At 56.5% G+C, this 19,391-nt stretch overlaps 1 protein-coding gene across 4 annotated transcripts in view; it reads right to left on the bottom strand.

The window, feature by feature from the left end:
- Positions 1–19,391, bottom strand: part of GRIP2 (glutamate receptor interacting protein 2) — an 83,921-nt gene that overhangs the window by 19,215 nt on the left and 45,315 nt on the right. For 3 of the 4 annotated variants that reach the window (XM_059663685.1, XM_059663684.1, XM_059663688.1), the window contains exons 2-11: positions 7,422–7,502; positions 7,017–7,152; positions 6,003–6,148; positions 5,003–5,089; positions 4,391–4,466; positions 3,034–3,179; positions 2,120–2,267; positions 1,859–2,028; positions 533–661; positions 73–222 (exon numbers count right to left, since the gene is read on the bottom strand). In XM_059663685.1, coding sequence (XP_059519668.1) covers positions 73–222; positions 533–661; positions 1,859–2,028; positions 2,120–2,267; positions 3,034–3,179; positions 4,391–4,466; positions 5,003–5,089; positions 6,003–6,148; positions 7,017–7,152; positions 7,422–7,502 — 1,269 coding nt within the window. Of the gene's footprint in view, positions 1–72; positions 223–532; positions 662–1,858; positions 2,029–2,119; positions 2,268–3,033; positions 3,180–4,390; positions 4,467–5,002; positions 5,090–6,002; positions 6,149–7,016; positions 7,153–7,421; positions 7,503–16,250; positions 16,336–19,391 lie in introns of those variants that run through there. The other variant, XM_059663686.1, reaches the window with a different exon arrangement.

Below are 19,391 nucleotides of genomic sequence, written 5' to 3'. Positions count from 1 at the left end.
CATCTGTACCATGGGAGTCCTGATTCCCACTTGGCAGGGCTGTGGCAAGGGAGGGAAGAGACCATGGCTTACATGAACTCTTGTGCTCCCTTCTTCGCTGCCTCCTCCGCCCCATTGTGGTCCGGGGGCTCATGGGCTGGGATCCACGGGGAAGGGTGCTGGGGTTGGTGCAGGGCAAGGTGTGGTTCATGACCGGCGAGGAAAATGGAGTCGAGGATAAGGCTGGGGAGATGAGAGCACAGCCCCGTGAGCCCCAGCAGGGCACTCCCACTTACTGCACAGGGGGTGCCAGGAGCCACCCAACCACAGGGAGACACAGGGATGCCTTTGCCCACCCCCCTGACCACGCGCTGGGTGACCTCTGGCCTCAACAACGGCAGGGTTTTCACAGACCCAGTGAAACCCAGCTGCCAGGACAGGGACCCATCTCATCACTAATGTGCCAGGTGACGCTGGCAGGCCCCCAATTTCTCTGAGCCTAGGTATCCTCCCCCACGAAACATGCACAAGTCACAGCAGGTGGGCACGTTACATCGGCTCTGGTCTTGGCCGGCAGGTGTGGACCAGGTGGGCGTCGTCCTGTAGTGGCCGGGCCGGGGGCTGTGGCAGGAGGGCACACAGGGGGCCCAGCGATGTGGTTGCTCACTTCTCTGCACCTTCACTGTGGCCATTGGAGGAAGACGAGAGAGAGAGAGAGAGAGAGAGAGAGAGAGAGGTTGATGGAGTCTGAACTCACCACTCCTGCCCCCACCCCACCCCCCACCCTCCCAAGGCTACGCTCCCATGTGCAGATGAAGTGAGGAAAGCAGGACCACAGATCCTGAGCTCCCCCTGAGCCAAGGGAGGCAGTCAGGGTTGTGCTCACGCATCCCAGACGCTCATGATGCGCTGGACACTGTGCTCAGGGCGCAGCCATGGGGCAGCAAGGACAGGGGAGGAAAAGCAGGCCCAGCCGAGGCCCGCAGTGGGAGGTGGTGGAGGGAGACTTGAACTGGCGACTGGCTCTGGAGCCTGGGCAGCCTCAGGGTCCCAGGGCCTGGCCATGCCTCCCCCCTGCTGGGCTCTCAGGGCAGCCTGTGTGCCAGGGCTCCTGGGCTGGTGGAGTCTTGCTCAGAGCTGCATCCTCCCCTTTCCACCTTTCCCAGGCCTTCCCCGCCCTGTGAATTCTTTGCGTCCAAGTCCACCTAAGCATCTGCTTCCCTGAGGCCCTCAGAGATCCCGCCTCCCCACCTGCCCCACCTGATCACCCAAACTGGCTGCCATGTACCACTTCCTCCCTGACTGCCCCAGGTCCTACCCCGGCTCTTCCTTCTGCTGCGGGGCTTTGAGGGGTCCAGTCCATGGAAGGAGGGTGAGGACCCACCTCTCTCAGCCCATTGGTTCTGCCTTCCTGCACAGCGCCCCCACCCTCACCGGGGGCTTGGCGACTCTGGAGCCAGCTGCCAGGTCACTTGGACAAGTCACGTAACCCCACTGTGCCTCATGGCCACTCTCTGTACAATGGGACTAAGACAGTGGCCCATCCTAGGCCAGTGATGGCGAACCTATGACACGCGCGTCAGAGGTGACACGCGAACTCTTTTTTTGGTTGATTTTTCTTTGTTAAATGGCATTTAAATATATAAATTTTATTTATTTAAATATATGAAATAAATATCAAAAATATAAATCTTTGTTTTACTATGGTTGCAAATATCAAAAAATGTCTATATGTGACACGGCACCAGAGTTAAGTTAGGGTTTTTCAAAATGCTGACACGCCGAGCTCAAAAGGTTCGCCATCACTGTCCTAGGGTAATGGGGAGGGTCAGAATGAGTTGATCCATATGATGCCCTGAGATCCTCCAAGGGGACCCACCTGCCTCTGAGGGCTTCAGGGGCCGCCGACTTTGGGGCGCAGGCAGGATCTCCAGTTGCACTTTCTCTGACACACTGGCCAGCAGCTTGGTGGCCTCGAGCAGCGAGCAGTGCTCCGTGCTGGTGCCGTCGATGGACAGGATGTGGTCTCCAGCATGCAGCGCTCCACTCCTGGCCAGAGGAGGGGAGGCAGGAAGCTGGTCTGGGTGGCCTCTTCCCCTGCTACCCACTTCACCATGGCAGTGCCCAGCATGTGCCTCACCTGTCCACCACGCTGGCCGGCTTGATGCGGTCGATGGTGATGACTGGCTTGTTCCGGTGGGAGCCGGCGGTGAGTGAGATTCCCAGGGCGGACCCTGGCGTCTTGGTGATCTCCACTATCAGGGGCCCCGAAGCATTGGCCACCGTATCTGGCACATGGAATGGAAGAAGAGTTTGAAGTGCAAATACTGAGCGGAGGGGAAGGCTGTTTTTGTCCAAGTGCACACAGTCGCTGAGCAGCGGAGGAGGGGCAGGGATCCGGGTCTGAGGGGCTCTGGCCGTAGGGTTTTGCTGGACAATGCTACCTTGCTCACATTTATTGACAGCCTGCTGCATGCCGGTTGCAACCCTTCCCCGCCTCAGAAAACAGCCCTCCCCCACACCCCCCCCCCTTGACCCGCCCAGCGGCCCAAAAACAAAACCTAGCTCCTCTGCTCTTGGTCCCACCACCATGTCCAAACGCCAGCAAATCGACCTCATCACATTTCCTGAACCTGCCTCCTACGGTGTTGCTCCTCAGCCACCAGCCTGGTCCAGCCACCCTGGCCTTTCTCCCACTGGGTGGCTGCAAATTAGAAAGTCCCTCCCAGCCTTTCCCATCTCTCTCCCTAACTTTTTTTGCAGCACTTACTGACGTCTGACACTCTCTCTATTGGACTCATTCTGGTTACTGCACATCTCTCCCCACCAGAGCGTCAGCTTCATGAGAACAGCGACCTCTGTACTGTCCTCAGCAGAATGCCCGTTGCATCAAACAATGCCAGGTTCATAGTGTTTATTGCCCAGATAGGCTTAGAGAAGCTGAGTGACTGGCCCAGGTCATCCAGCCTTTGCAGTGGTGAGGGTCTGTGCCCACTACATGCCCCACCCCCCCGCCTCTTCCTGCCCAGCCCTAGCCCGCAGGCCCCGGCTCACCTGGAATGGCCACGTCATACTCCACCTGGAAGAGGGCCTCGTGGCTGCACTGCCGCAGAGTGGCCAGGGCCGCGGCGAGGCTGGCCCCGTGCAGGGGGAGCCCGTCCACGCTGAGCAGCCTGTCGCCCACCTTCAGAGAGCCCTCCCTGCGGGGAAGGGCCCGGTCAGCCACCTGGCCCGGCGCGAGCACTGGGCACAGCCCTGCTGAGAGGGCATTGGGAAAGGTGGGCACAGAGGACAGAGGAGGGGCAGGGAGTGGGTGAAGGAGAAAGGGACCGGACAGGTGAGCGAAGGCATGCATGAGGAGTGACAGGATGAGCGGCTAGGCCTGTGCAGGCGAATATGTGGGGGAGGGGAGACAGGAATCGGGTCTGCTCTGACATCCACCCCACCTGGTGCTTAAGACATTCAGTCCTGGCTCAGCCCTAGAATGCCTGAGGGGGATGGCCCTTGGGGTCACCACGCCCTCCTGCCCTGGGGATAGAAGAGCGTGCCAGGGTCCAGAGAGGACAGCAGCCCCGCCAGGGCCACCCGGCGTCAGCAGTGGGGTGAGCTGGATGCTCCATGCTGCCCATCACAGAGATTCCCTCCCACGGTCCCACCTGGCTCCTCAGCAGTGATTCTGTCCTGGTGGCAAATGGGCCTGGGAACCAATTCACCGGGGGCCCCAAGGTGGGGCCCGAGCTGGGGTTCACCTCGGCTTGGGTCAAGGCCCCGCTCTGGAATGCCGGCCCCAACAGGTGGCCAAAGCTATTCTGGGAGGTTCTATGAATAGCTTGTTGCAGGGCCTTGTTCCAGGACAGATTTAGATTCTGACAAGGCCCTTCCAGGCTTCTCTTAAAATGGCCAGGAATCTCCCACTGGGACACCAGGCGCTGGGAACTGGGTACATTCCTCCTCCACATTCTCTCCTCCTGCGTGTCTGGGCAGGGCCGGGGTGGGCAGTGCAGCCAGGACTGGGAGGGTGAGGGCGGGGGCTGAATTACAGAGGGCCACAGTGACGCCAATCTCCGTGCCTCAAATCTTGGGGGCTAAAATATTGGACCCATTCCACAGAGAGGAAAACTAAGGCCAGGGAAGGGAAGAGCAATGTGATACTAAGGCTCGTTTTCCCACGGCCCCCTGAAACCACAGAATGTTGGGGAAGAAAGAGCTTGGGGTCTCTCTCATTTGGGGTTTAGTCCTGGCTCCACCAAATACTCCCTGAGCGACTATGGGCAAAGGGTGTACTCTCTCTGGACCTCAGTGTGCTCATCTGGAGAATGGGCACAAAGGTCCCAGCTCTGCCTTCTTCACAAGGAACTGGGGTTGGTCAGCACAGTGCAAGGCTGTAAGGTTTCCTCTGGCTCAGGCTCACCTGTCGGCAGGGCCCCCAGGTCGCACATAGGTCAGGACAAGTGGGCGACACCTGTGGCTGTCTTCATGGGCCCCTCCTGGACAGAGTTCAGCAAGAGGCAGAAAATCACCTACCCACGCCTTTCCTGATGCCCGGAGACCCTGGCCCAGGCCCTCAGCGGGCTCTCCCCATTACATCTGTTTGAGGCCCTTATCCTTGCTACTCACAGACCTTCTTCTGAGATACCAGCTGTAAATCCCACTTCCCGCCAGCCAGTAGAGGAAATGGCCAAAGTCCCTGCTAACTGGCTTGCTTCCCTTCCTCGGATCTCATCCTGTTTCCCTTTCGGCCCTGATGGCTTGGCAGCTCCAAACTTTGCTCTCACTCTCAGTGGCACCACCATTTTCTGAAACAGCTTTTCCCTCACACACCCCTCAACCACCTACATTTCATTGCTTGGCAGCATTTTCCATTTTACACCTGGCTTAATAGTCCTGGGCTCTTTAAAGTCAGAAGCAAGATATAGATGGCATATCCGATTTATGCACAGATTCATTAAAGGAAAACAACATACACAGAATCCGAATTAGCCACTTTCCCGCCCCCCGGCCCCAGGGTGACTCTTACACTGACCTCTCAGGACAAAGCCAAAGCTATTGGCCTCCTTGTAGAGCGAGACGTCCACTGTCTTCGACATGATCCCTGGGTTGTTCTCAGGGGCTAGAGAAAAACGGAGGACTCCCTTGAGTCTCTCAGTCACATCGCTGAGCTGGCAGATGTCCCCAAAGCTCGTTCCAGGAGAGTTGGGTGACCAGTCACGGAGACTATAGGAAGGGCAAATTCCTCCCCATTTAACGGGTAGGGCAAGTGAGGCCTAGAGGGACCCTTTTCCTAGTACCCACTTTGTCCATCACCTGGAGAGAGGAAAGGGCCTGCCCACCCTCACACAGAGACGATGGCGGAACTCAGGCTTGAATCCATGGCTGGTGGGCTCAGGCCAGGGTTGAATTCAAACAGCTACCCAAATTCCAGGCCAACTTTGAAAATTCAGAGCTAGGCCACTGTACTCTATGCAGGGTGATAGGTTGGGGAGAGCGGTAGGGCAGGGGACAATGTAGTCAGCCAATGTTCCCCAAACTTGCCCTCTTAAGGGAAAAAAAAATCTGCAAATAGCCCTAACCGGTTTGGCTCAGTGGATAGAGCATCGGCCTGCGGACTCAAGGGTCCAGGGTTCGATTCCAGTCAAGGGCATGTACCTTGGTTGTGGGCACATCCCCAGTGGGTAGTTTGCAGGAGGCAGCTGATCCATGTTTCTCTCTCATCGATGTTTCTAGCTCTCTATCCCTCTCCCTTCCTCTCTGTAAAAAATCAATAAAATATATATATTTTTTTAAAATCTGCAAATAAATATGTAATATGACCGTGAGTTATAAACAGGACCCTGCCACCCCCGGGGACAGCATCCTGTGGTGCAGGCAAAGGCCCTGGGCGAGGGATGGGTGTCTGTGGTCAGTCTCCAGGTCCCACCTAGCCCATCTGGCACGATCCCCACCACCCAGGCCCTGGCAGGGAGGCAGCGGTGTCCACCCACAACCACGGCAGCGGAGAAAGTTCCCTGTCCAAGGGCACCCACCGGGCGGGGGCAGCTCATACTCCACCTCCAGCACCACGCGCTCGCCCACGTTCTTGAGCAGGGTGATGATCTCATCGTGGCGGAGCCTGGTCAGGTGGATCCCGTTCACTGACCGAATGTAGTCGCCCACGTTCAGCAGGTCACTCCTGGGAGCAAGGGGGCCAGGGCACAGGCATGGTGCCAGGTGCAGCATCCATACCCACCCTCCCACGGGATCCTCATGTCACCCGGATCCTCGTTGTACAGAGGGGGGAATGTAGGCTCAGAGGTCAGACAATGTCCGGTGTCACACAGTGAGTGAGTAGGACAGCGTGGATGCTAACCTAGACCTGTCTTGACACCCAGGCCTGGCATTTCCCCCAAGACCGGTCTGCCTGCCTTCCCCTCCTCCTGGGGGTCACCCTCCGAGCTCTCACCAGCTCCAGGCGAGGCTGCAGAGGGGCCAGGTCACCTCCTTTGCTAGTCCTAACACTCTTCCTGCTTTTCACCGCTCATCTGTTCTGTTCAACTGAACACTTATCAGTGCCGGCTCCATCCAGAGAGGCAGCGATGGAGAGGCTAACTCCCAGGTTTCACAGAACTCCTGGTCCAAGGGAGCCAAAACAGTGGGGAAATCCAGGGCAATGTGTGTAGAAGTGGCACACGGGGCTGTGTGAGCAGCGCGGCTGTCCCAGCCAGAGGCTAGGGGCTTCCCAGAGGCAATGTGGAGGGATGAACAGGAGCCTGCCAGGAGGCTGTCATGGGGAATGAGACTTCCAGGCAGAGGGAACTGTATAGGCAAAGCCTGGAGGGCCTGGCTGGAGGAGGCACAGTGGCCGGGTGAGCACCTGCTGAAAGGCAAAGCGAGGAAGGTGGGGCCTAGAGGTGTCGCCCCCACTGCAGGGCTTCCTTCCGCAGACACCCAGCTCTTGAGAGCTTCTGGAAACAACTACCTGACTGCTTTAACCAAAGCCCTAGCTCGTTTCCCACTGGCCCCTAGCCCCCTCCTGCTGCCCCCACCAAGCCCTCTCTCACCTGGCCGCCAGCCCCCCGGGCCTCAGGTTGGAGACCCTGGGCTTCCCATCCTTGTCGGTGCCACCTGAGATGGTCAGGCCCAGCGTGCTGCCTTCTTTCTTGATCAGCTCCACCACGGTGACCCCTCGGAACTCCTCTGCTGACACATGGAAGATGAGGGGGCAGCACGGGGCAATCTGGGCCCTCAGCTCCAAAACAAGTGAGGCTAACACGTTAGGCAAGCAGGGCACTTGGCTGCATTACGCTGGGTGAGATATTTCCTTTTTACAGATCAGAGAGGTTATGTGGTTGGTCTAAGGTCACAGAGCAAGTTAGCAGCAAAGCCAATGCTGTCTGACCCCCACCCAGAGCTCTCTGTGCCTCCAGGACAGAGAAAGAGGAAGGGGAAGGAGAGGGGTTCGGTACCTGGAATGCTCTGTCTGCGGCAAGCCAGGGCCACGTCGGCGCCTCCTGCATCCTTGCCTCCTTTGGAGTAAGGCCCATCGTCTGCAGGCAAGAGAGAGAGAAAAAAGGCCCAGAGCTCCATTTTCATTTCCATTCAGGCCAACCTTTCATGGGTGTGGCCTGAAAGAGGGGTTCCTTCCTGCCACAGGCTCCACCGGTGTCTCTGCTGGGGGATCCTGGTGGCTTCTCCTCCCAAGGGCGGCTCTATCTCTGCTCTTGGGGCTGAATAACATTCTTTTGAACATTCACACTGTTCTGTGGTTAACCATCTGCACAGCCCGTGGGGCTGGCATTATTATTATTATGGGTAATATTATGCCATTGCACCCGTAAGGAAGCTGAGGCCCAGAGAGGGACAACTCATGCCCACGGTCACACAGCTGGGAGTTACGCAATGTGGGTTGGAACCAGGGTCTGCTGGCTGCACCACCTGAGGCTGTGCTTGCACACCTGCGGGGACAGGGAGCTCCCTCGCAGGCAGGTAGGTGTCACAGCCCATGGGAGACAGTGCTGGCCCTGAGCAAACTCAATCTGCAGTGGCCCAATGAGTGACCTTTCATGAGGACTGCACTTCTACAGCACGAGCCATATTCTCAGACATTCTAGGCAGCCCAAGGTGAGTCTGTCTCACCTGAGCCTGCACGTGCCCCCCCAGCCCGGTCGCTTGCCCTTGAAGAATAACCTTCCTGCCTCCTTCACCCCTGCAGCGCCAGCTTGGCCCAGTGTTACGATCATGGGCTCAGGGCTCAGCCTGGCCTGAGTGCATATCCTGGCTCAGCCATTCACCCTCTATGGGGAGATCATTCTTCTCCCCTCCCCCAGCCTCCTGGCCACAGCAAGACCTAACCACTAGATGCCAGTAGCACCCCACCCCGGTAGTGACAACCCAAAATGACTTCACACATTGCCAATGTCCACTAGGGGAGCAATATTGCCCCTCACCCCTCACCCCCCCCCCCCCCCACCCACACACACACACCTTGAGAATCACTGCTCTAGAGCAGCGGCCGCCAACCTTGCAGACCTCACAGACCACCGGTTGGCCACCGCTGCTCTAGAGTGAGGGTTGCAGCTCAATCTGGGTCTCACAGAGCCCCAGTGCCCTCACTCTGCTCTGCAGCCCAGGGCTAAGCTCCCTTTGCTGGCCAGAAGGAGGCAAACAGCAAATCAAACAGCAGTTAAACCCGGAATCATTTCTAGGCCCTCTGGAGTTGGGCGCCCAGCAGCTCTGCTCACCCCTCTCCCCCCAGGCCCTCTGTTCACACCAGCCAGCAACGATTTAGGCAACACCCCATTAAGTATAATGCCTCCCATTACAGTTCTCTAACTCGCACTTCATTTAGATTCAACAAGATGTTTCTGAGCTAATAAAATTAATAAGATTGGGTTATATCAACTGTGCGACAGCGAACGTCTATAGTATTTCATGAGGGCAATTCTGGAATTGAAATCGGTCTTATCCTGTGCAAATGAGATTCTGCCACTGGGCAATCCGGGGCAGACCAAAGATAAGCTTGCTGGCTCCAGGGTTATGAGTCTGGGGATGGTGGAGGGGGAGATGATCTCTTAAGGAAAGAAATTTGCCAAATTCAGAGCAGTGGGATCCCAAAGAATAGAGTGGAACAACAGTGGGTTAAAGGTGGAGTTTTGAACCCCGATACTAAAAACAAAAGATTCAGAGTCTGCCCAGCCGGCATTGCTCAGTGGTTGAGCGTCAACCTATGAACCCAGAGGTCGCGGTTCGATTCCCTGATGCCCGGGTTGCGGGCTTGATCCCCAGTGTGGGTGTGCAGGAGGCAGCTGATCAATGATTCTCTCATCATTGATGTTTCTATCTCTCTCTCTCTCCCTTCCTCTCTTAAATCAATAAAAATATGTTTTTTTAAAAAGGTTCAGAAACTAAGACTGAGGAACAATGCAGGATTCTTTCTGAAGCAAAGGATGCAGGATGCTGGCGGCCGAAGGCCAGGACCCATTCCCCAAGGTGTCTCTGTGGAATCCTCCGAGTGTGTCCTCTCCCTTCTCTCCTCATCCCAATATTCAGATCTCGCTCTAGTGAACTACTCAGTGCTGAATTGAGCTGCAGGGACAGCGGAGACAGCTGCTTGTCTCAACACTGAGTGGCCCCAACTCCCTCCTTCTACAACTTCTTGCTGGCTTTGGGCTGAGGCTGTGGGCCATCTCTTTTCCCAGCAGTCAAGCGGGCCTGACAGTGTGCTGCAAACCAGGTGTTAGGTTAGGTGGCTCAGGAGGTGGCGAAGAAAATAAAGAGAGTTGGAAGGAAAGTTTATTCTGCGTCCCCGGGAGACCCACCTACCCCCAAAGACAGGGCACGTGGATTCACGCCAACAGGGAGGGGGGCGCTTTTTTTATACTGCAGTTGGGTGAGGGGCGGGGACATGAGCTGAGGTATTCAGCTGAGGAAGTTTCCACTGGAGGGGGTCAGCAAGGTATTCAGGAAGGGGTCAGTATCTGTGTGGGGGTCAGTGTGGATTCAGGGAGAAGCCAGTATCTGTGTCTGGCATGCTGATCTGTGAGAAATTCCAGGGGAAGTCCACTGTCTCATCACATGTCTGCATGTATCCGATCCTGGGCTCTCTCCAACCTAACAGCCAGGGTTCATACAACTGTTTGCAGACAAAGAGTCAGTGGGCAATAAGCGAGGACATGAGCCTTCTCTAGAGAAAGGCACAAGCGTTTTAGGCTGTGGCTGTGCTGACCTCTTTAAGAGATGGAGGCCACTCTAGAGAGGTGAATTGCCGGATAAAACTGGCTATCTAAGACCCACTGCCATATTCAGAAAGGCACCCATAAGGAATGCTACAATGTTTGCTGATTCCTGTTCAGAGGGGACATAGCATACCACTGTCACAAGCTTTGGGGGGGGGGGGGGGGAACCGAGGCAGCATGCAAACCAAGAATCTAAGCAGGGCCAGAATTACCATTGGCTGTGTGACTTAAGTCTCTATTTCTCCATCTGTAAAATGGGGGGGATGGGGGGGGAGTTATCCCTGCCCCTCCATCGCTGGCTCTAGCCAGCCCAGGCTTGAGAATCTGAAGAAATGATTTTATTTATAGAGATCCCCAGGGGTCAGGCCCCAGGCCCCCTCCCTCAGAGAACATGCTCACTCTTTCCCACTCCCTCCTTTTTGTTCTGAGACCTGGTAATTATATGCTTAGAGATGAAGGCTTTTCAAAAACATCTTTCCCACCAATTTTCAGCTGGAAACGTGCATAAAAAAACAGAGATATTTTTATCCTCGAGTTTCTTTTTTCCTATCTCCTCCTTCCAGCAATGGGCAATTATGAGCTTTTGACTTCAGTCCATCCATCCTGTAAGAACTCGCTTCAGAGGGAAATTCATTTCCGCAGTGATGCCAGCCGCCCGGGCACATGTGGGCTGGGTGAGGGGGGGAGCAGAAGGGAGAGGCGCTGTACCCTGCACAGCCCTGTACACCTGGTCCCCCGCCCCGCTGTGCCCAGGGTGGGTGGGTGGGTGAGCTTCTTTTTTATGTCATTTCTCTTGAGGGCGTTGCTAATTTGCCTAATTATCTCCATCTCTCTGGAGCCCCAGGGAGCTATTGAGCTTTGACAAAGGAAAAAGGAAGTCAGCCCCTGGCCCACTGCCTTTGCCAGGACCCCCTAAGCCGGAGAGGGGTGTGGGAGGGGGTTGCTGGGAAGGGCTATAGACTCAGCCTGGACTGATGCTACTCTGTGGGCCTCCAGGAAGAACCCGCTCACATCTGAAAGGGGGACCCCTGAGAAAATGGATGCCCAGAGAGGCTCAACTTGAGACGAACAGGAAATGACAGCATGACACCGAGCCACCTGCACGGCCAGCCCGCCCCCTGTGCTGATGGCGAGCAGGGGGCCCCCCACTCGCCCCTGGGTCCAACCATCAATTGTACATGGTGGCCGCTTGCTGACTCTCCAGGGGAACCCGCTACAGCATTCCACGGGCTCGGCCACTCCTGGCTTGGTTGACCCCACCTTTGAAGGCGTTGCTGGTTTGCTGGAAAAGAAAGGCTGGACTTTGGACTTAGGCCAACTTCAGATTCTGATTCCACATCTGCTGCCAACTAATGGCTCTGGGTCAAGTCACTTCTCTCCGACCGTTGGGCGTCTCCTCTGCACGGTGGGGGTGCAGTGCCCACATCATGGGTTGGTGGGAGGAATCAATGAGATTGTACGGTACTGAGAAATCATGACAGTTCTCCGTTTGCCCCCTTTGTTCCCTTCATTAGAAAGGTTTTCCTAGCTCAATCATGGTAACAACTCCTATCGATTAAACGCTGGGCATGGTGCTATGTGCTTCATAAGCATTATCCCATTTAATCCTCACCACTTTCTGAGGTGGTATGATTGTTATTCCCATTTGAAAGATGGGAAAATTGAGGCACAGAGAGGCTTAAGTAACTTCCTACCATAAGGAGCAGGGCCAAGATTTGACCCTTGGCCGTGTTCTAAGAACTTTAAAATTATCACCAACTTTATGTGGTAGGTACCATTATCATCCCGATGTTAGAAATGAGGACACTGAGGCACAGGCAGGCTTACATGCCCGGGGTCACCCAGCTCCTAAGTTCCTCAGCGGCAGAGCCAGAGGCCCCCTCCCAGCTCCACCTCCCATCCCATGACAGACCTGGGCAGACTCAGGGACAATGCCCATGGCCCAGCCCCAGCTCCTTTGGGAACTCTCACAAATAATGTCCCTCTGGCCATCACAGCTGGACCAGGGCGGACAGCTGGATGGAGACGCATGGAAGCTGATTCTGCTCGAGGTGACAGCCTTTCCCTCACAGCTGACCAGCCTCCCCAGAAGCCAGCTTCCCGTGGGAGGGAAGCATGGAAAGATCAACGCTGCGCTCTTTCTGTTGTATGCATGCTTTTAAGGGAAACAAGAAGGAAAAACGTCAATTAATTTAAAAAGTAGACTCCTGATTCACTTGGGACCAAGGATTGTAAGAGAAAAGGAACGGAAAGGGGGCACCGGCCGTGGAGCCCTCCCCTGCGCCAGGCCTGCTCGAAGCGCTTCATCTGCCCTGAACGAGTTTAACTCCACTGAGAACCATCTGATGGTCCCCAATGTACAGATGGGGAGACAGAGGCCCAGAGAGGCCACTCAGCTGGTGGCTGCAGAGGAAGGACTGGACTACGGGCCTGTTGGGCCCCTCAACAGGCCACATCCTTAACCCTCGGCTCTGCTCTTTCCCTCTCCCAATAAGGGGCACCCTAGAGGCAGTGCTGGCCTCCAGGAGCCCTCACTGCTCCTGCCTCCCACCCGGGGACAGAGCTCAGGCAGCCACAGGCTAGGCACGTCAGGGCTCCCAGGAGCCATGAGCATGACTGGGAGAACTCCCACAAAGTGTGGGAAGCGCCTGGCACTGGGCCTGAAGTCACACTCCTGGTGGCCCCAACATCATGTGGGATGGGGTGCAGGCTCAAGTCAGGCCTTGGCCTTCTGCCTTCTGAGTCTGTGCTCTCCTGTCTAACTCTGAAACCAGCACCATCAAGGAACATGACCTCAAAACTGAGTCACCGTGGAACCATTTTATTTCCCACCAGTGGTTGCCCAGAGCAGTAAAAAGACTCAATTCATCCTGTTGAGAGTAAAAGCAAAATTGTCATCCCAGTCCCTCCGGTTCCCTGGCCTCCTAAAGATCTCCCCTTTGCCAGGTCTGCTCGCTATTCTCAACACCAGGCACATGCCCACCCCAGGGCCTTTGCACTGGCTATCCCTTCGGCTCAGGATGTTCTTCCTCAGACGTCCACAAAGCTGCCTCTCTCACCTCCTTCAGGAACTTGTCACCTTCTCAGGGAGGTCTTTCCCAACCAGTCTGTTGAACTTACACCTGCACTCCCCACGCCTCCAATACCTCCCATCACCTTCCTTCTCTGCTTGATTTATCCTCAGAGCATTCAACGCCATCTAACAGACCTGACTTTTTTTAAAGAACTTTGTGATCTTATTAACTATCTGCCTCTGCCCCACTAGGATATCAGCTGGGATGTTGTCTGCCGTTCCCTGCTATGTCCAGCACAGAGAGCCTGCATACAGTAAGGGCTCAGTTAATAACGTTGAATTAGATTTCACCTGCAGATTAGGAGAATGGGAATCAAAGAGGTAGCATGAGTTGTTCAGGATCATAAAATCAAGAAGAGGCAGACCCAGGATGCAAACCCAGGCCTCCCGGACTCTAAGCCATGGCTGCCGTGGCCTCCTTGCCTCTGTGGCCTCCATAGTCTGGAGCCTGGGGTCCCCCAGGGCTACAGCCCCTGCTGTGGCGCAGGAGGTTGGGCCTGTGCAGGGATCCAGGTGGTCTGGTGAGAGTCCCCTCAGAGGAGTGGGAGGCCCAGGCCGCAGACGAGGGACTACACACACAAACACACACACACACACACACACACACACACACACACTGCCCCAGCCTTCCTGGGTGGCAAGTGCTGAGGAACAAAGACCACTTTGTGGCCTGGAGTCAGAAAAGAGTGAACACTGGACACAGGGTGGGGAGTGAGGGAGGAAGTTACTGCCGAAGTCTGTGTCCATGTGTGTCCCAGCCCTGCTCACAGCCTTTCCTCAAGGGCTCGGGTTAGTGGAGGGTAAACAAGACTCCCAGGAGCAAGACTGAATATGGCCAGAGGACAGGCCTGGAAAGGGCTCAGCAAGCAGGAGTCCTTCGGGGCAGAGAAAGGGCACTGGGCAGCGCATCCCAGGCCTGGTGCTCATGGGAAAGCACGGTGAGTGGCTGACTGCTCGGGGCTCAGCCTTCTCGGCAGAATGTGGCGTGCGGACGGAGTGGCCACCCGTTGCTGCCCTGTCCCCCTGCTCCTGGGGAGGCCACGTAACCAGGCCCGGCCAATCAGAGATCCGGTGAGTGGTCAGGAGAGGGCATGTGACCCAAGCTGGGCCAACAAGAGCAGGCCCTGGGGCATCTGCTAAAACTGCTAGGAATGGTCCTTCCTTAGGGAGACCTGAACTAGGTAACCTTAAGCTTGAAAGTCCGAGGGGCCCTCTGGAGAAGCAAATGTCTGCCTGAAACGAAACGCGCCTAAAAAGAAGCCTAAACCTAACAGTGTTAAGTGAGCACCTGGATCCAGCTATGCCTGAAGCTCCGTCTTTGGATTTTTCTTAAAAAGAGCGCTGGCAGCTGTGACCATGAGGTTCTGTGACCTGGGGAGGAAAGTAGGTGGGGGCTGCAGTGGGAGGGTGGGGGTCAAGTAAGTCACCAGAGAGAGAAAAAGTCAGGGAGATCATGAAGGGCCTTGAAGGCCAGGATAAGGAGGTGTCATCAGATTTACATTTTAGTAAGCTCCCAAAAGGAGCACGGGGAGAGGAGGATGAAGGGGAGGAGGAGGAGGAGGAGGAGGAGACCAGGAAGCCAGGGAGGAGACTGGGCAAAGGACCAGGCAGGCGATGCTGAAGCCTACGCCGGGATGGAGGCAGAGGCCCAATAGCAGGGGAAGACACCTCCCTGCCAATGCCCCAGGTGAGGCCTCTGGGGCACCACTGCCCGTGTGGCTCTGACCACGGCAGGACGAGGTGACCCGGCTCACGTGGGCCTTAGGTCTGGAGGACACAGATGCCCAGGCCAGGAAAGCAGCATCTCCATCTACAGTGCAGTCGCCAGGAGGGGGCAGGAGCAGACCGCCTGGGGTGGAATCCCAGCTTTGCCACTTCTGGCTGGGTAGTCTTGGACAAGTCACGTAACATCTCCATGCCTCAGTTTCCCCAGCTGCAAAGTGGGGAGAATGGTCCTGAACTCAGTGTTGTCGTGAGGATTAAATGAGAAAACGCACAGAGAGCTTAGGTTAGAGTAAGATCTGGCACAGAGTCAGATCTCAATAGCTGTCAGCTATTGTTTGCATTATTATTATGTGGCGTCTGAGGGTGACCCTGCCTCTGCCCCTTGCCATGGGTGGGGAGGTGGGGGCCTAAGTTCATTGGTGGAGAGCCCGGTGTCCTCGTGTGCGTGCCAATCCCATCAGTCACTGTGTCGTAGTTGTAGGGCCTTCGGAAGACCGCCAGGTTTGTGCCCCTGTTTCTCTCCTGCCCACAGTCCCTCCCTTAGGAGTTGTTGCCAGGCGGGAAAGTCAAGAGTATATGGAGTGTGGGGAGGGGTTGACAAGGGCGGCCCCAGGGCACAGAGTGAAGGACTGGGTCCTGGCTCCGGCCAAGCTCCCTGTTGGGGAATATGGGGAGAAGTAAGGCCAGCCTGGCAGGCTAGGAGACAGATGGACAGATGGATGGAGCAACTACGCCCGTCCCAGAGCCCTTCCCTGAGTCCCGGTCCTGGCCACCCAGGAATGTGGCAGCTGTGTGCCACCCTCCCTCCCCACTGCACCCCCAGAGCCCCAAGGCTCAGCAACCAGACCCCAGCCAGGGCTTTTCCCTCCCGCTACAAGGTCCAGGAGCTCCCTCCACACCACACCTTTGCTCCCACGCCTCTGGGAGGGAGCTCCCTCCTGCCCGCTCATGCCGAGGTGGGTGCCATCTCTGAGGCACCCCTGAGGGGCTGAGCACTGCCCTCTGGACAGCCCAGGGGACTCGGCCCCTCGCTGCAGGACAGCATCGGGGTCAGACAGACAGCCCTGTCACCTGCTCACCCCGGCCAGGTGCCCCTGTGGGCATCTGAGTTTGCAACCCATGGTGTCCCGCTCCCTGCACTCTCTCCAAGCCCTGGGTCTCTGGGGAGTGGCAGTCCCACTCTTAGCCATCCCAGTCCCCCATCGGACAGCAGTTTGAGGAACCAGCCCCACCACTCTGCCTACAGGTCCCCCATTACTTACCGGCCTCTTCAGGGGTCTCCCGGTTGAGCCCACACAGCATGTCTGCTATTGTCCCTGCTGCCCACTGACTCCCTTGGGAGCCACGCTGCTCTGCCCCTCCCACACCCTCACCAGGGAGGGGCCGTGGGAGGGAAGCTCCCAGCTCCCACTGGCTGGGCGCTGAGTCCACCCACTGCAGCAGGCGGCTCTCTGCTTAAAGGGGACATGCTGCTGTCATGTCTGGCTCCTGGATGGGGTTCGACACCCTCACTCCCATAGCCTGGGCAGGAGATCTTGGAAGATGGCACGCATGGGTCTCCCCCAGAGCCCTCAGGCAGATAGACTCAGGGTCCAGCTCAGCTCCTAACTTGCCCTGGGACTTTGGCAAGTGATCACCTTTACCAGGCCTCAGTTTTCCCATCCAGAGAGGGGGAACAGTGCCTTTCAAATTTTCTTTAAAGAGCAGATTCCAACAGAATCCCAAGACATAAACCAGTGCAGCCAGTGGATAATGCCAGGGCACATCTGTAGGTCTCAAGTTGGAAACTCTTGCGCTTGGAGCCTGGGGCCCTTCCACTGACATTCTGAATCTAGGCAGATGTAACTACTTTCCCCCAGCCTCAGTTTCCCTTTCTATACGGTGGAGCTTAGGGGAGGCGAGCCCAGCAGCCTGCCCCAGGGAGCACCCCCCACCCCCAGTCTTTCTGGGAAGACCGAGCGAGCTGGGCTGACGATCCGCCCTGGGCTTGATAGGCAGGAGCAGCTGGTCACAACTCCAGCCCCAGCTGGGCCTCAGCCCTGCACACTCCTAGCTCCCTCCATGCCAGCTCAGGACTGAACCTGGCGGCCCTGATGGACTCCCTGCTCCAGCTGCTCGTGCTCCCAGCCCATCCATGTGTGCTGGCACCCACGGAGGGGACACCACATAGGTACTTCGGTGATGGTGGCATGAGGTGTCAAAGCCTGTGACTACATGGTGCATCCAGTTACATGCATCAGAGAGGGAGGCAGACGAGGTCCCGGCCCCCGTGGGGTTCCTGGATACGTGGGAACAAGCAGGTCTCACAGCAAATGGGAGCGTGCTGCCAAGTGGTTAGCGACGGGAGGTTTCTTCTGGGTTCTCTCCTGACCAGGGGTTCCCACCACAAAATCCAAACAGAATTCCTGAGCCACCCACTCTGGCTCCTACCAACCCAACACTAATGGCACCTCCAAAACAGTCCAGAATCTAAACCTGGGGTGGGGCCACTTGTACCCCTGTGTCCATAGGTTTGCGGTCCTCCATTGCTGCCTTCTGCCTAGGGCTACTTCCTCTTTGGGTGACTGCAGGCAGGTCTTAGCAGGCAGGGTCCAAGTTCCAGGCGAGGTTCCCTTGGGCCAGCAGTGAGGCCAAAGGTCAAAGAGGAAGTCCAAGATCTCAGCCAGCCATGGGAGGTGTGGGAGGAGGGTCAGAGAGGGAGGACCTGTAGTTGGCCCAGGCAGAGAAGGGGATGCAGGCTCTGGGTGTGGGTCACGGTGCCAGGCGATGGTCAGCACACGGCTCTCCATGAAGACCCTGACCACCCCCAGGTACCAAGGGCCACTTGGGGGCAGTCCCAGCTCCACACCAGGCAGGAAGGGATGAAGCCTTTTGGCAAGTAAATTGCTCTAACAGACATCTGTCTTCTCCTCTCCCTTCACCCCCTCCCCCACTTACAGCTCCTCAGGGTGGAGGGCTTCATGGCGCACAAGACTGAGAGCTACATCCACCCCCTCCCTTAAGAAAATATTTGCTTGCGGTACAGATGCATTTAAATGAGCTATTAAGATGGGCTGTCGGAAATCTCGCCATGTTTGTCTTTCTCACCGCTCCTTTGGAATTTACTTTTGAGGATGAGAAGCTCCTGGAAAGGTCATGCCGTGGGTTATGGGAGAGCTTCCCTTCAGCGTTTCTCTGAGTGCCCGCTGTGCCCACACCGGGGGCTGAAACCCCAGGAGACGGTGGGAAACAGGGTCTGCCCTCTGCCCTCTGTCCCCATCAGCCCATCGAGCACACTGGCTTTTGATTTTATCCAAGAGTATGTCTGGAAGCAACTGTTGGTCCATTTTGACACAAGGCAGGGTTTAAGTAAACAATCGGTCCAGAAAGGTTAAGTAACTTGCCCAAGGTATCCAGCTGTAAGGGTGGCGCCAGCTTCACAGCTAAGAGGTCTGTTGTTTTTTTAATCCTCACCTGAGGATATGTTTATTGATTTTTAGAGAGGAAGGGAGGGAGAGAGAGAGAAACATCCATCAGTTGCCTCTTGTATGGGCATCACAGAGCTGGTCAGTAACACTCAGGCCCCACCGGAATTTAACAAGGTCCCAGGGGATGCAGGCGAAGTTGCAAAGCACAGCATTAGGAGTTTGGCTTTCCTTCTGCAGACAATGGGAGCCACAGATGGTTGTAGAGTAAGGGGGTGAGAAGGCTCTGCAAGGTCCTCAGACATCAAACTCAGCCAAGGTAGAAGGGGACGATCTGCCCTGGGAGTTGGCCTAAGAGCAGGAGGAGCTACTGTCCTGCTCCACAGATGACCCATCTCCTCCAAGGCTGCCAAACCTCGAGGAAGCAGAGGAAAGGGGGGGGGGGGGGGCGCAACTGCTGGGCGTGCGCAGTGGCTGAAAGCCAGGCCTGCTAGGTGCCCAGGTGGCCAGCACAGATGCAATGGATGGCCCGTGAGGGGCACTGGGAACCCTAGGGGAACTGGCAGGGCCACTGAGCTGGTGGGCAGCAGCCCCCTGGTCAGGAAAGGCCCTGCCACCTTTGCATCCTCAGGTTTTGTTAGACGTTGGAGGATGGATTGCTGTGTGACCTGGGGCGCGTGCCTAACCCTCTCTGGCCATCATTTCCTCGCCTGCAGAATGGGAATAACAAAAGCACCCAGCCCCTGGAGTTGGGGAGACCACATATTAATGAATCAGAAAGTGTTCGCCCATCTACTTTCCTGCCATGAATGTCACACCAACCCTGAGAAAGAGACCAGAGAGGCAGAACTTGAAGGTCAGGAGCACCCAGGTTCAAATCCCAGCCCTGCCAGCTGTGTGATTCGGGGGGCGTCACTCTGTCTGGGCTTCTACTTCCGCACCCAGGAGGAGGAGGGCAGAGACCTTGGGAGGGCTCTGCAGCCGGTGACTGTCCAACAC

Source organism: Myotis daubentonii, chromosome 14, assembly GCF_963259705.1.
Source record: "Myotis daubentonii chromosome 14, mMyoDau2.1, whole genome shotgun sequence".
Lineage (NCBI taxonomy): Eukaryota > Metazoa > Chordata > Mammalia > Chiroptera > Vespertilionidae > Myotis > Myotis daubentonii.
This window is presented reverse-complemented; position numbering and strand designations above follow the sequence as displayed.